At 35.3% G+C, this 17632-nt stretch overlaps 1 protein-coding gene and 1 pseudogene across 3 annotated transcripts; one reads left to right on the forward strand and one right to left on the reverse strand.

Annotated features, from left to right (window-relative positions):
• LOC128158154 (tripartite motif-containing protein 2-like) overlaps positions 1-17632 on the reverse strand; it is a 275172-nt pseudogene that overhangs the window by 93379 nt on the left and 164161 nt on the right.
• Positions 43-9313, forward strand: LOC128158119 (uncharacterized). 3 transcript variants are annotated; one of them, XM_052820861.1, is made up of 3 exons: positions 43-518; positions 877-965; positions 6982-9313. In XM_052820861.1, the coding sequence occupies exon 3, from the start codon at positions 7005-7007 to the stop codon at positions 8658-8660; it is 1656 nt and encodes a 551-aa protein (XP_052676821.1). In that variant the 5' UTR covers positions 43-518; positions 877-965; positions 6982-7004; the 3' UTR covers positions 8661-9313. The 3 variants fall into 3 exon arrangements, with proteins under 3 accessions (XP_052676821.1, XP_052676820.1, XP_052676819.1); XM_052820860.1 differs by having other exon boundaries at positions 52-518; positions 786-947; XM_052820859.1 differs by having other exon boundaries at positions 52-518; positions 877-947.

A 17632-nucleotide genomic window follows, 5' to 3' on the forward strand; every position in this document is an offset into this window, starting at 1 on the left:
AGCAGATATATATTACACCCTAACATCCTTCCGTTGCTCGGAAAAACACGAGCTCTGTCGGAAAGGCCCGAGAAGTTGCGATGTGTAGCGCAGACGACAGTGGACGTGATGTCAAGAGTCAGATAAAACTATAGTTCTGTGGAAGAAGAGGTATAGAGGCCTACACATCAGGGAGTTCGATTTTATACACTTACTGATATAAGTATATAACGTAATAATTAAGGGAATATTGCTAAAATAATATTACTGTCCTTCCACTGCATTATGTTTGATCAGGGACGTTAAATACGTCTCTGGCTTGATTTCATTGGCATATCAAGAAATATCAGACTATAATCTTGATTTAATGATTCAAATTATTTAACCATTGCACTGACACAATGTATTGGTTATATCCGGAAGTTTTGTTTTGTCTTTTATTTGAATCAATCACGTGATTTTTATAGGCCGCCGACCAGGAAGAGGAGTAAACACGAAATAGGAAGAGAAAACATGGACATTGTCGCCATCTTTATGAGGTGCGTAGTTTGTTAAACGTATGTTATTACTGATTGTTGAAGAATTATTTTAATCTAATGCTATAACAGAGTTGGCGAAATTGCCTAAAATGTACCAGCTTATGAGTAGTTATGAGGGAATCGTTAAAATGTTGCTGTCCTTTCAAATTATCTAGCTTTATGACCATGATAACTATTGGCTAGCACATCATGAAACTTAATCATCTAGTCATCTTTGTAATTTAATAGGATAATTAAGATTAATGTGACTGCTCTTCAACTTTTCAGACATTAAAACAGCACAATTACTATAGTAGATTGCCCGGAATGTTTGGTTTTGTGTTGTATTGAAACTACTCAATCACGTGATTTTATACAGGAAACCTAACCAGGAAGAGAAAAAACCAAAGCTGAAGCGCATTGTCGCCATTTTGAGTTGGAGGTGAAAAGGTTTGTAATTTGTTAACTGTAGGTATTAATACATGTAACTATTATCTGATTAAGTTGATAATTTAAACCTAGTGTTTTATCTCTACTGGCGTGCAACCTTATATTCATGCCAAGTACCTTTTCTAGCCAGTGCATTGTTACGTCATATTTTGTACATGATTTTATGTCATTGTGTTGATAGAATGACGTAACAATACACTGGCGAGAAATGGTTCTTGGCAAGAATTGGTTGTTTGCCAGTAATTGTCAATTTAGTTTTTATTTCTGATCAAAATTTGGCCATTGTCTGTCATTGTCGTTGTTGTAAATTTCAACATTTCATCTTCTCTAAAACTGCTTGGTCAATTTTATCCAAACTTGGCACAAAGCATTATTGGGCAAGAGGATACAGTGGGGCAGCAGCTTGGGTACAATTTTTTATGTAGGAATATATGGAGGAAAATCTAATTCGCAAAAACCAATCAGCCTGAAAAGCTGTAACTTTTGTACAACCACTCAGGTATTGTAGATTCAAGTTTATGAATTATGATGTCTGGAGTTAGTGTTGGGCTACTATAGGAGAGTTGAATTTCTAAACAGGAATACACATAGAAAAATCTTTTCAAAAACCAATTATGAAGTTGTCTAGACATTTTGTATTTGATACTCTAAAGACGGTTAAAGCTTTTCATTGACTTTATTCTCAGGTGAGCGATGTGGCCCTTGGGCCTCCTATAGCATTTTAATTCACTCGAATATTACCGGTACTGAAATTTTTTAAGCCTGTATATGAAAATCAAGAAAATGTGTTAACTGGTAATAGGGATGTATACGTTCCGAAGGTGTGTTCAATAGAGCGGGTGTTGCACATGCTCGCCAAAATTCCCTATACCTGCAACACAACTTTTAGTGAGCGCTTGTAAGCACTCGTTCTATTGAACACACCCTTGGTTATATATGATATGTTTTTGGTGCGACTGTTGAGGCGAGCGCAGCATAGAAAAGAAAAATCTCACCCTACATATGTAGTGATCAAAATGAAATTAATCAATCATAAGTATGAAACAACGGTTTGTTCTTTCATTTCTATTCCATTGTTATATTACTAAATTTTTAATGGTCTAATAAGATATGAACTTAAGTATTCGCTTGATGTGGAGAAACTTTTGTGATTTGTTTCCATAACACCCTGGGAAAATTTTGTTGCATTTTATTTTATAAATGATTTTAAAAAAGGTATATATCCCATTGCAATTAACACTCTGTAAAAACTGAAATACAACTTGTCAAGGGAAAACATAAGAAATATAACTATGGTTATATATACAACACACCAATTCATAGAGTACAGGCCTGGTAAAGGAAAACAGGAGATGATAAGAATGATTTATGGGGGTGTTCTCACTAGCTATCACTTAGTCGACTGACCTATCAAACTTATTATTTACATCATGAAATGCTACGTACAAACAACTGGAACTGACTTTCCCATGAAAAATAACGAACTATTTTTAGTTAATATCATTACACAAATAAGGTTCTTTGGTACATTAATATATGCAGGGACCAACCTAGAGCAAAATATTAGGGAGACTACTTCTCCATAACACAAAAATAGGAAGAAGTTTGAGAAATCAGGGAGACCTTACTTGACAACGGCATAACGCTAATGATGATATACACAGATTTAACCTTTAAAGAGACAGTACGCTGCATCTTATAAAAAAAACGACTTAAAAAATTGTCTGATCGTCATCGGTATTTTTGTACTACTCATGAATGTATAAACTTTCAGAAAATTACAAAGTTCTCCATTAAATAAATCTAATTATTTCATTAAAATTAATAATTACGTATAACCTATCACATAAACACATCGCAACGTGTTACAGGGTCAGCCCTTTATACTATTACGCATGCGTATTTACTGTGAACAAAACACATGCAGGGCTCGTAGAGATTCTCCTGTACATGTTTGTTGATAAAAATATGCCTTTTCTACTTCTCCCAGGTAATAGTTGTTCAAAGTTTTTTAAATAAACACAATTATTATTTTGTAAGCATGTATTTTGCGTGCTTATCACAGGAGTTGACTACAAGCTAAATTTATTTTTGTAACTGAGGCTCCTTGAGGGGTTATTTGACTCATTTATGTCTGTTCATTTAAAATGAACCGAAATTGGAAAACCATTAATAGATGATCGAAAAAGTGATCATGTGTTCCGTTTAGAGAGTCCTTTTTAGCTCGTATACCACAATGCTCGGAGTCGGGCAAATATCTTGTAGTTGTCAGCACGTGTCAATTACTGTCCATCAAAATCCACGCGGTACAAATAAATGATATAAGATTATTCCGGTTTGTACGACTCTTAAATTTCCGGAAGCTCATTATTACATTAATTAAGTATGTGAAAGGGATTTTCATCTATTTCGACTGTTACAATCAACGTTATTTCTTATTTCCTAGCGAAACAATGGGTAAATCTGAAGTTATTCAAATATGTGTTTGCACCTGTACTGTCTCTTTAATAATTTAAATTAAATTAGAAGCAGTCAATCAAAAATAAAACAACTTTTAAAATTAATAAAAACTTATTCAATTTATTAAATTTAATTTATTTGATGTATTCATACATTTTATAGATGAAATGTTTTGTAATTGTTTTAGCTAATTGACAATAAATTCAGTCTCTCTATTTCTGTATATTTTGGAGGTACAGTACCAACAACGCTGATCCCGTATTTAACCGCGTTCCCCCCGCAGTTATTTAATCCTTTTGCATAGCAGTTAATTCATCGCTCTCCTCACTGCAGCCATTTTTAAATCGCACATGCTACGCGGAGAGCTTTTACCTACGGTCACAGAACTTGTACAAAATAAATGTAGTATCAGCTTCAAATAACGTTTTTGTAACCGCCCCCTCCACCTGAAACTGCATGTTGGATTCAGTCACGATGTATACTGTCTATTATGAATACTAAACTTAGAAATATTTAATATTAGTTTATTGCAAATGAATGCAGTGGCGTCTGAAGCAAATTGAAAGTGGGGGGAGGAGGTTAAAGCGCATTACCTACTTTCCCTCTCTCACATAAAGATGAAATCAAGATCGGCGACGCTCATAATAATCAATAAGCCTCCTCTGTAAGATAGGTAATGGGCGGTGTTGTACGATTAGACGAAGCCGTACACAATTTCATAATTAAGGAAGGAGTCTTTTCTGGTTATCGACTAGTTATCGACTAGTTAAAACATAAATGTTCTTTAAATCAAGGAAATTAAAATAGTATATTTTTTTTCTTTCTTACTATCATACAACTTTGCATTGAAATAGTTATCAATATTTAGAATCTAAGAAATACTTTATTTTTGGGCGGAATATTGGTGTAGAAAAATATCACGTTTCGCAATTCAGAATTGCTGTAGAATAATGAGTCTGTTTTAGCACTTTGAAAACAATAACATTAATGTTGGATTTTTTAACTAATGTTAACTTATGATATGATACTTGGGTTTCAGAATTTGTTTTTAAAATAAGATTTGCCAAGCAAATTACATTTTTATAAGCTTTTTAAAGTACCCATTCTGTACATTGATTTGTGTAAAAAAAATCACTAAAATCAGTTTTTCTCTCTTATAAAATGGTCAATATATTAGCTTTTCTGTCAATTTATATCTTTATATTAAGTCTTCATAATACATAAATATCAGAAATATTTTATTATTGGAAGCATAAAAAAAGTATAAATTTCTTCCAAATTTAAGAAAATTAGAGGAAATGTGGGTTAAGCAATATATCAAATTTATTCCCATTTAGTAGTACAGTGTATAAGCTGATAGGCATTCTGATATTTTATCATTTCATTGAGGAATAGAACCTTCATATCTTAAACAGATGTCTACATAATTAAAAAGAACTAAATTTATTTTTATCATCCTTTAAGTAGTGGGGGAAAAGTAGTGACCTTGACCTGACCATTATGTGAAAACAAGGTCAAATTTAATTAAACTGTTAGAATCATTTGGTTATATGATCTGTTTTACTGTGTCAATTTTTTAAAATTTATTATTATAAGAAGTATGTTTGATAACGAGAAGACTCCTTCCTTAATATACACAATATGAAATAAAAGAAAAAGTGTACAAACACAGTTTGAATTGGATTTTTTAAAAAGTAATTCGAGATGTATGCATTTAATAACATGTACAATTTCCCATGTTGTTTTGTGATGTAAATTAACAACCTCATACCATTTCTTGTAAAGAATAACAGCTGAAATAATGGAGTTAAAGAGAGCAGTGATATAACAAGCATATCGGGTTAGAATAACAGAACAACACTAGTTATTTATTAACAAAAGCATTTCATCAATTTAATTTACTTGGTATGCAGTTTACGTAGATTAAATAGAGAATATTCAATACTTCTTCACATTTAATAAGATTGAATAATAAAAATTAAAAAACATTATAATCCAGCTGCCAAGCATACTTATCAATTTTTGAATAGTCTATGTCAGTTTGAATGGATTGTAAAAATACATCGTCAAGTATCTAAATGAAGAAGCAATGATTAATAATTTTAAATTTACTCTAAAAATGTAACATTTTAAAGATATATATCGTATGTTATTCTAGATAGTTCCAGTAATTAAAATGATATATACATGTACCTGTAGTGTCGTGTAGCTGTCAGATATTTTATAGTGGAGGGAGATAACTTGCGCTTCAGTCCAATACTTTTATTCACCTATAATTTATCATCAAGACCATGGTGGTGTTGTTTTGCTGGACAACTCTACCGCAGGGGTACGCGGTTTTACCGGAGACATCTGTTTTTGACCGCGGGGTTTGCGGAAAATACGGGATCCCGTCATCGGCGTTGACAGTAATGTATTAGTCCGACCCTTTGACCCAATTACAACCGTTATGTACAAGATCTTTTTTTTTTTTAAATAACTGTAACAAACGGTTTCATAATTATTTTTGCATTAATTTGGCAGAGTTATTAACTAATTACAAGTTAACAACTAATTGTAATATCAACACTATAAGAAATAAACATCAGTTGCACAGTATGTGGTTGCATCTCCCGTATTTATAACCCCTAAAGATAAGACTTTTTTGAGTAATTAATTATAACAAAAGATAACTGAGGCTGTGAAAATGTGTTAAAAATAAGTTTTTATCATTTCATTGCCTTAATTTGGGGTTAATTTACAAGATTGTGAACTCATAATACAGGGCGACTTCAACTTCTCTTTCGGAGTAAATTCCGGCAAAGTTACCAATCAAAAAATGTCTATTTTGCCCAAGTTGCCCCCTGGGTTGGTCCTTGATATGATGCATCTGTAAAGTAAGCAAAGTGAGATTGACTGTCCGGTGTGACATCTAGAATTTGTTAGAAGCAATGCATGTTTCAGTGCAATTTAAGTAATGTAATTGTAGCTTCACTTTGAAAAATCTCACTCTCATCAGAGCATTAGATCATGCTGCCCTTGGTTACAAAAATAGCTGAGAAGTTATGATAGTGGCTCTTTTAAATTTGATAACTGCCTTTTTATCCTCAATTTATTTTCAAAATATAATTTTTGTTCCTGAATCTTATGAGAAGCCATTTGCAATTTACTTGGAATTGTGGGTTCAATTCTGATGACAGAAAATTCAATAGGTCAAAGGGAGCATTTTGTTTTTGTTTTGGAGTTAGAGCTCGCAGTGCTTGCCGGCGCTTTGTATATTAAATGATATTGTCCTACATGTCCTTCAGACCTGGTTTAACAGGTTGGGACCAATCACTCAAATTGGTCACCATAGCCTGTTTGGGATATAATGTCCTAAATAGTCAGTCACATTCTTTAAACATGTTAAAGCAAGTTATATGTAGGAGAAATTCTTTTTTAAAAGAATTTAAATGTCTTCCTTATTTTTAAGCTCTAAAGTGTCCTGTTTGCAAGAAGAACAATATTTTTCTTCAGAAAACACCAAAGTTTTATAAGAAATAGTCAAATGAACAAAAAAAAGAAAAGTGATATATCAACCTTTTTATTTTTTCAGAACATGAGTAAAAGTATCTGACCATGGACAAGCGCTGGGCCCAGGATGTGTTACGGTGTCGTCTCTGTGAGACCCCGGGCCCCCCTATGTACTGTGACATTTGCCACATACATCTGTGTAAAGCCTGTGTGGGGGAACATCTCTCTGATCAATCCAAAGAACACAAAGTGCTGCCATTTGAAAAGAGAGGATCTACTCCTAAATGCCCAAAACATTCCACAAAACTATGTGAACTTTACTGTAAACAATGTGACATTCCTATTTGTACAACATGTCTTTCCTCTGAAGAACACAGTGGCCATAAATTTATTGAAATAATTAAAAACATTGATAGCAGGAAAGAAATGATTCAAAAAGATTTACAAGAATTAGAGAAATCCATTTATCCCAAATACCAAGAGATTGCATCCATTATCCCAGTCCAGAAATCTGCTCTGAATGAAAACTCCCAGAAATTAACAACAGAAATCGACAGACATGGAGAAGACTTGCACAGAGAAATAAACACCATTATCAGAAACATGAAATCTAACGTGGAGGAAACGGACACCAAGCACCTGGCTGTCTTAGACAAACAGGAAGATGAAATTAAACACACCATTTCTGAAATCACACAGACCATTACTGAACTGAAGACTTTACTGGACTCCAATGATGTCAGCCGTGTCTCTGCCTACAAATCCAGGAATGATGAATTCAGAAGATTGCCTCCTAAACTCACAGTGTTCTTACCAAGTTTTACTCCTCAGAAGATCAACAAAGAACAGCTTTATCAACAGTTTGGTTCTCTGTCAGCATCATCTATCAAAACAGAAGAATATGGCTACACCATGGAATCTCCCGGTGCTGAGTCCTCTCCCGCGGACAGACCGCTCATTGATGTACCACGGATCATCACAGGGATATTCACCGAATATAGAGGATCATTAAGCCATGTGTCCTGTCTGAGTGATGAGGAGATATGGACATGTGGTTATGGTGACAAAATCATGAGACTCTACAACCTCCGTGGGGAACTAGTGAAGTCAGTCCAAACCAAGTCAGGGAACCTTCCAGAGGACATAGCAGTGACAAGGAGTGGGGATCTAGTTTATACTGATTACAATGATAGAACTGTGAACATAGTGAAGAATAAAAAGATAAAGACAGTGATCAGACTACGGGGGTGGAGACCTCTCAATGTCTGTAGTACCTCCTCTGGTGACCTCCTGGTTGTCATGGACAGTGATGATGGTAAACAAACAAAAGTTGTGTGTTACTCTGGCTCCACAGAGAAACAAAGTATTCAGTTGGACGACAAAGGACAACGTCTCTATTCATCTGGTGACTATAAATACATCAGTGAGAACAGGAACCTAGATATCTGTGTGTCAGACTTTGACGCCTGTGCAGTAGTGGTGGTCAATCAGGCCGGGAAACTCCGGTTTACCTACACTGGTCCTCCCTCTACTACCAAGAGACCATTCTATCCACGCGGCATCACAACAGACAGCCAGGGTCGGATCCTGACAGCAGACCATTACAGCTGGTGTATCCATATCCTGGATCAGGACGGACAGTTCCTCCGCTACATAGACTGTTGTTTACAGTCTCCATGGGGTTTATGTGTGGACACCAGAGACAACCTCATTGTGACTGAGTTAGACTTTGGTATAGTGAAGAAAATACAATATGTGTAGAACATTACACAGCAGTGTAACATTGTTTATATGTATTACATGTTGACAAACTGACTGTCTGTATATATATAACATGTATTAGCATAAAGATAATTAATTATATTATATAATAGAGTCATGCATATAAAATATACGTCCATTTAGTTCATGTCAACAATATCATTGTTTTGTTTATCATGTTTATACATCATAATAACAAACTGTTTTAGTGTAGTGATTGTATTGTCAATGAATTAAATGTTTATACATTTAATGTCTAAACAAACTGTGTACATTATAAGAATACAATCAGAGAAACCTTGTTTGGTATTTGTCAAAGAAATCAAACCATTTTAATGTTGATAAATATCTGTAAAAATCTTTTTTAGCTCTCCTTTATCATGTTTATATTAAGTTATGAGTTAATTTCAATCATTTTAATAAGAATAAAAATATAAATCATACATTTTCTTTTCTCAAAGCAGAAAAACTGAAGGTACCACATTTGTTGAACATTAGAATGGTGTTTATTTAATCTTTGTCCATCAATATTTCTGTCATTGAAGATTGAGTAACTTTTGTTTCTTACACACTAGTAATAAACCCTGCAGTTGTACATTGTGTACTTTAAATGATGTGTTTTCATGTCTAATAAATGATTTGTAAACAACTTTGTTATTTGGTTTTAATTAGTTTTTGACCACATCATTTTGAATATTACGGTAAAGTTGAAATGGACTTTCTGATTCAAACGGATGGAGGAAAATGTCTGAATGTTTGCGTGATCTGGTAAAAATTGTTAAAACTGTAACCCCTTTCCCCTTTTTATGAATCGACGTTTGTAAACATGAAAATAAAAAAAAACAATAGACTACCTGAAAGGTTCAGCCAAGGGCTATAGTACATGTACTCAGGTGACCGTCAAGACCCATGGGCTCTTGTTTATTTTCCTGAAACGTTTGGTTGAATGTTTTATTGTAACGAAAAAATTCATCGCGTCATCCATTTGTTGAATTACATTGCCTTATTTCAATTATAAAAGCATGAAATACTCGGCTTTGAGTTTCTGAAATGTGGCACTATTTGAAGACGTTGATATGGATATACTAGTTATTACATGCGCGGATCTAGAATTTTTTCCCCTGGGGGGGGGGGGGGGGTTCGACGTACATGAGTTGGGGGGGGGGTTCTGAGGCTTATTTTTGGCAATTTTATTTTGTAGATATAAAGAAATTTAAATTTTGCGGGGGGAGGGGGGGGGGGGGGACTGGACTCTCCTCACCCCCTCCCCTTCTAGATCCGCGCATATATTATCAATACCTTAAAACCTTGAGAATTAGCCGGATTTGATAATAAGCCGGTTTTCAAAATAAGCCACTTATTTCTTGCATTGAACATTACTAAAAAAAAATAAGCATGTTTTGAAATAAGACATTCATGACAGTGCCTTCCACTCAGGAAAGATTGTGGTTTTCTACAATCAAGATATTAACCACAGTATTATTTTAATTACTAGTATTTTATTATAAAGGTATATAACAGTTATGATTAGTTTTAAAATAAAACATCGAAATCTTAAGGAGTAGGTCAAGTAATCGCCATTACTAAAAGCTCACTGTTTTAAAGATAGACGCGCAAAATTAGAGACACAAACATTTTCATTTAACTCTTACAGATGTTTAGCTGGATATTCTAGAACAAACAAGTAGTTCACAATCTATTGATTACGATTTATTAATTTCATATTAAGCCGTGGTTTTGCTCTCGTCGTTTCCCGGTATTTTGTTTGGATAATGAGCCGTGAATTGAAAATAAAAATACAAAGTTGACAACGTAAATCTAGTGAAAATGAGTATTTTTGGGCAAAGAGCATTGCTTCGAATTCGAAGTTGAACAGGGCAGCCATACCCCTAAAAATCTTTAAGTGCAAAAATAAAAAAAATTCGAAATTTATATTCGGGGGTGTTGTTGGAGGGAAGGGGGTTGTTATTTACAACTGAAAACTTTATTACAGTGATTTATATCATGCTTTTTGATGAATAATTTCAATACATTTTTAACAGTTACAGAAAAGTGGAGGGACATTTTTGTATAGCCATACTGTGAATTGCAAACATGTGAGCTCCCCGTTCAGTGCGTTGCTATATGCCTTTTATTTACAATTAATTGTCCTATATATTCACTTTTATGGGCTTAAAATTACCCACCTTCGCCCATCTTCTTAGTGTGAATGTTGCAATGGTGCGGCTTAACAATGACATTATTATTTCATTCGGACATCATTTAATACATATGTTGTAATAAGCAATTGACTCATGAGTTAAGGGGGAAGGGGGGTCATACTGTGAAATATATTGTCCTTTTTAATATTTGTACGGATTTTCACAGAAGTAAACAAGTATTTTATTCAGTCAACACAAATCAAAATTTTCATATACTCTCTCTAGAAAAATGTCTGATATATTGAAGTTATCTCTCTTTGACCAGTAATTCATATTGACATCTACGTTATTAATACTAAACTCATTAATCACAAAAATTAAAACAATCCAACAAGATTGATATGTACGCTACATTGAGTTGAATTTATTTATCATTATTATTATTATCATTATTTTTTTTATTTTTTTTTTTGCATTTTTCATTTCTGAAATACTCCATTTAGGCATCCGGAAAAAAGTGACATTCAATATCTGACAAAAATTTTCAACAAATTCCTGAATGATCATGAGATACTTACCTTGCGTAGATCTTTAAGATGACAAACGAGCTTTGGATTTCAGGAAATTATTTAGTTCATTGGACCTACAAAATATGCATGTGCAAAAAAAAATAAATAAATCTAAAAATGGACATCATGACAAAAGGGAACTATTTTATGGACCTACAAAATATACATGTTCAGTCAAAAAATGGCCATCACTCACTTATCACCGCTAGCTGCGACCCGAGTTCGATCCCCGTGATCGACGGTGGTTGTATGTGATATGGTTTGGCGGTTGCCCGATTGGACACGTGGGTTCTCTCCGGGTACTCCGGCTTTTCTTCTACACAATTGACCCCTTCGCGCTAACATCTGTGCAAACGAAAGATATTAATGTAAGTTGTAGAACTTGTTTATCAGTCGTTGTAAAATAAATAAAGTTCAGTTCAATGGCCATCATGACAAAACGGAATTAGTTTCCTTGACCAACAAATTATACATGTGCACTCAAAAATGGGCATCATGACAAAACGGAAATATGTTTTAAACAGTTTTAATTTACGATTATCATTTTCACGACTTAACTAAAAATCCAGAAGAAAAAAAGTCAGTGGTACTAGGCTTTAAGCCGATATGCGTACCAAATGGTACGCATATCATGAAATGCGACAAGCTCTGCAGGTTCGGAAGATTACACTGCTCTAGTTATTTATTCAGGTCTTATTTCAGCGGGTAAAACATACGTGATTGAAGGGCTTTTCGGTCTACACCTGTAGCGACTTATAAAATAAACTAAACCTGCATATTAATTGTTATTTCCTCCATAAATGAAAACTCCTATAATATGCGTTCCTACAAATACAGATATACATACCATAAAACAAATTAGAATTTCTGGATATGCGTACCATCTGTAAGATGATGTGCGCGCGTGTTTGGGTGTTTGAGTGTGGATATCCAATGTTTTTATTTCTTCATCAATAAAAAATGTTGAAATGGATTTAACCTCTGTCATACCGGAGTTGCGTCCTCACGGCGATCACGCTGCGTCCTTAAATAATGTAAAACGCCAATGTAAACGCAGTAGAATCTCCTACAGCGGCATAACAACGCAACAGCATCTTCGTCCGTCGCGGTGGAATCGCTTTGAACATTTTAGAACGCCATGCGACGGTGCGCACTTTGAACATGCACAAAGTACGCGCCGTGGCTCTGCGTTCTGATTAACACGCCGTAGAAGCGAAGTGAGGTCGCCGTGACAGCGCCGTAAGATCCCCGACAGCGCCACGAGAGCTCCGTCGGCGCGCTCAAGGAACGCAGCTAATCGCAGTATAGACGCAGTGATAAGTCAATTGCGCTTGCTCGGACACCTCACGGAGTCCTTTGGGATCTCACTGCGTCTCTATCGCGCTCTCACTGCGCATCCACGGCGTTTGAACAAGTTGTTTTTCATTTGGCTGCGTTCACACAGCGACCCCAAAGAGCTGTTGCTGCGTTCATCGCGCTCTCGTGACGTTTCTTCTGCGTTTATACCGCGCTCCCACGGCGTTTCTAGTGCGTTGTCATCAAGACCACGAAAACTCGAAAAATGGCTGTTGTACAATAGCAAGATATGTAATATTTATCAAACTTGATGTACATGACTATGTAAAAAGTAGCATTTGCTAATATTCCAAGACAATCAATGGACGTAGATGGAATTCATGCCACCCCTTTGGTTCTGATGTTTTCACATCTTTTCTATGTTTTCTAACAACTAATAACGGATTTTTTTTGTAGACCTGACTACTTAAGAGTACTTCACAAATTGTTTAGAAGTAGTTATGTTTCAATCACAATGCACCTTTTTCATAAAATCAGAACAATTTCAAACCATTTATTTACTAGTTGTAAATTCTTGTTTGTTTTCCCATACAATTGTACAAATTAATATTAACCTACCAAGAAGTAAAGAACGTCTTGTGCACGCAGTCAGCGCGCAGAGCACGCCGTGGACGCGCGGTGAAAACTCTTAGCACGTCATGAGCGCTCGGCGGAGACTCAGCGAGAGCGCAGTTAATCGCCAAATAGAACTCCGTGGAAACGCAGTTACACGCCGTGGGAGCTCCGTAAGAACGCATCGGTCGCCGCCAGGACGCCGTGATCTCCACTTGTAAAATTTTCAAATAAAACTGTACATTTTTTCTGAATTTTCATTGCGATCCTACGGCGATTCCATAAATTTTACAACGCCGTGAACACGCCGTGGGGACGCAGCTTGGTGTGACAGGACCTTTACATTTAGATGTAGCATCAGGTGTGACATAAATCTGGTCTTGAATTTATTTAAACAATAAAATGTTTTCGTTGGCGATCCATGCGGGATAGAAAAATGGCGAAATTGCAGGGAAAAAAATTGATAAACCGCGTTAGCGGGTTATTTAATTTCTTTCTGCGAACACCTTCATAACCTGCATGGGTAATCAAAGAAAGAATTCTATTGTTTATATTTACATATTTTTTTAACAAATTAATAAATTGATTGTAAAAAGTAAGTAAAATTAACTTATTTATTGTTAATGTACATCCAGTATACATTGATTATGTATTTACATGTATTTATACAATGCCTATAAACCATGTGGTTTTGAGCTAATAAACTATACTATACTATTCGTGAATTAAATACCTTCGACGGTAAGTGAACTAATCCGGCAACTATGACATTTCAAGAATGAAAAAAATATTATTTGCAAAAGATGAATGTAAATGACATAACTTAATTACATTAATCTTTTATTTTAATACCATCCAGGCACGTAGCATCGATTTTGAAAGGGGGGGGGGGGCGGCAGACTCGTCCAAAAATCTTGACAAGCAAAAAAAAAGAGGGCGACAACCCCATGATAATTCAATTTTTTATATGTAAATTTAAAAAAATTATTTGCTGCGAGAAAGTGTGTGTGTGTGTGGGGGGGGGGGGGGTGGCAGCCCCCCGCCCCCCCCCCCCCCCCCCCCCCGATGCTACGTGCCTGCCATCAATATATTTTGATACATAAAACAATAAATTACGAGTTATCGGAGCCGTAACATTCAACAACGAAAATTCCTTGAAGTTGCGTGATTGCGGGGAAACGGTATATGCGTCAAAATGCGTGATTGTGGGGCAACGGTATATGCGTAGAAGTGCGTTACTGCGGGGAAGGGGGTTAAAAGAGATCGATACAGCCTAAAAATGGCGACAGCCATCGAACCCTCTTAACGAAAACCGTACAGTGTACAGAAATATGTGTATACCTCTTAGTGATCAGATAGCCTTAAATCCACTAGCTGTTTTGACCAGAAACTTTCCAAATTACTTTCATGTAAAATAATATTAAAACAGAAATTGAAATACATTTCACTGTATTTCGTTAAAAAAATAGCCATTAACTTAAATTAATACTATAAAGGAGAAATATGTGTGATTCAAATTACTTGCTACATGTATACACAGTTTTAAAAACGATCCTACGTACCTGAACTTGGAATATATTCTTTAATTAACAATTCAAATCTTAACACTTATATTAACATTACTAGTCCAATTTATAGGTGGAAATAAATGAAAAATTCCAAACTAATGTACAAACTAGATGATATAATGTTATAAATACAGCCAGAGAAAATTTGAAAATTGAACTTGCAATAAATGTAATAGGCGAAGAATAGATTAGATGCCTTAAAATTTTTACAAATATTTTTATTCATAATTACACCTAAATTTGTGAATGCTTTCCAAATATTGATTAAAGGTATGATAAGAATCCCTTTACAATAATTATAACATCCCCTGTGTGTATTGTTGTTACATACATACACACGCCAACAGTAGCTCTCGTGTATACACGGCCGTTTAAATTTGACAGCAGGTGTGATAAAGCCTTCCAGTATGTATTAGGGGTGGAGAGGGAAGGGGATACACCATTAACCTTGTTGTTAATTGGGGATCGATATCTCTCTCTCTCTCTCTCTCTCTCTCTCTCTCTCTCTCTCTCTCTTTCTCTCTCTCTCTCTCTTCTCTCTCTCTCTCTTTCTCTCTCTCTCTCTCTGTCTCTCTCTCTCTCTCTGTTAAATAAAAGTTACCACCTTACTTTCTGTACTTTGTAAATAACAACACAATACTTACTTTAATTACAGTTTATACACACACAAACAGGCACACATTGCTGACATTTTAAACTTGAAAATGCAGCAGATTTTGTTTTCATTTCGATATTGCAGTCAAATATGTGAGGTAATCCTCAGGCATATGCATGTAGCATCATTTTTGAAAATGGGAACTTCTCATGATCAAAATCATGAAAATCCGAATTCGTAGCTTCATATATCATTACTTTTACTGTTTATTTTCTCCCGTTCAATTCAATTTTTACATGCTTCCAAAAAGCGAGGGGGGGATATCATGTTAATTTACTTTTTCATGTGTAAATAAAAAAAAAATGTTTGCTCCGAGCAAAAGTGGGGTTGGGGTGCCCCCCCCCCCCCTCCCCTGCTGATGCTACGTTCCTGTTCCTATAGCTAGCTTGAATGTGTTGTTCTTATATCAAAGAAACTAAATTATAATCGTTATCTCTATATTAGGAAACACTCAATAGTTTGTTAAATAGTCAGATTACTTTGAATTTGTCCATCAACTTCTTTGTCACCATCCAACCCACCCCCTTCCATCCGTATAAAATACAGCGTCCATGCATCGTAAAATACGCGGATTGGGAGAGGTTAATTAACTAACATTAATTTTAAATAAATCAATTAATATTCTGTCATGTTGTAAATTTTGAATTTACCGGGTGGCAGTAAATACAAAATATAATGTTGTAAATTTTGTATTTACTGCCACCCGGTAAATTCAAAAAATCTCGTTCTCTTTGAACAGATTTTCGAATATTCCGAGACCAAATTCTCTCACGTGAACGAAGGTTAGCCCCCCCCCCCCCCCCCACACACACATGTACTCTCTCGGAGGATGTAAAAATTATTAAACAAAATAGCATTAAAGAAAAATTTAATGCCTCCCCCCCCCCTTTAAAAAAATGCTCCTGGATTCTAGAGATTTTGTAGGGTAAAAATGAAGCCTTCAAATTTAGACTTTTGTGATATATCTTCTCGTGACTATACTTAAAGTAAAACAATTAGGCCTAATTGTTTACAATTTTTTGAGGTTTGGGGCAGTCATCAGGTAATCCCATCAATAACCCCTGCCTTGCAGAAGTATAAGGAAATATAAGAAGCATTTCCCTTTATTTTTTCTCTGTTTTCTTCATACTACTCCGTTGAAAATAGTCCAATGTATACAGGCACGTAGCATCGGGGGGGGGGGGGGGGGGGGGGTGGGAGGTTGGCCTGCCCCCCCCCCCCCACTTTTTTGGGCAGCAAAGATTTTTCTTAAATCTACATGTATACAAAAAATTGAATTAAGATGGAGTTGCCCCCCCCCCCCCCACTTTTAAGGGACCATGTAAAAATTTGGATTGAAAATAAGTTCACTGAAGTTAAAAGTAACTTTTTCTTCCCCCCCCCCCCCCCAACGGTTTAGAATTTTCAGGATTTTGGATAGTAATTTTTTTTTTTTTTTTTTTTTAAGCTTGTCAAGATTATTTTGGATGAGTCTGCCCCCCCCCCCCCCACTTTCAAAAACGATGCTACGTGCCTGGTATAGAAACCCCATGAGTTTTCAAGAGTTGATAATTAAGACTCGCAGGTTAATTGTACATTTTCTTTGCCAGAAGGAGGATGATTTTACTTTATTTTGACAAATTTAGTGGGCGCGGGCGGAATCAAGTTAAGTCGTACCCAACCCGACTCGCACCCAAACCAACTCGTACCCAAATATTTGAGTACGACTTCACTAGTCAACTCGTACCCACGGGAAAAATATATTTATACTAGGAAAATAAAATACAATAGTTTTCATTCATATGTTATGTTTTTTATTTATGTTTTATTTAACTTTAAATTAACTTTGCCTGTTGCCTAATCCATTTGATTACTCAAAAAATATGTTTTGATTATAAAAGTTAAACAATATCTAATATAGTGATTTACTTACCGTTTTCTTGCAGGAAACACACCTCTTTCGAACCATGTTGATCTACCAAAAGTGATGAAAATGTGTGTTTCTTCTTAATTATGAGCAGCATGTTTATTTTGTGCTGACAAACTCATTGGTTGATCGGTTGAACGGAATCACATAAAGCAATTAATTTTAATTTTAATTGATGATAGTTAACCTGCTCATAACCATTCATGATCCGTCCGCATTCAAGTA

This window comes from Crassostrea angulata, chromosome 8 (genome assembly GCF_025612915.1).
Source record: "Crassostrea angulata isolate pt1a10 chromosome 8, ASM2561291v2, whole genome shotgun sequence".
Lineage (NCBI taxonomy): Eukaryota > Metazoa > Mollusca > Bivalvia > Ostreida > Ostreidae > Magallana > Magallana angulata.

What these genes read in the sequence shown, in the direction of transcription:
- LOC128158119 (XM_052820861.1), top strand. Translation starts at nt 7,005, where the DNA reads ATGGACAAGCGCTGGGCCCAGGATGTGTTACGGTGTCGTCTCTGTGAG.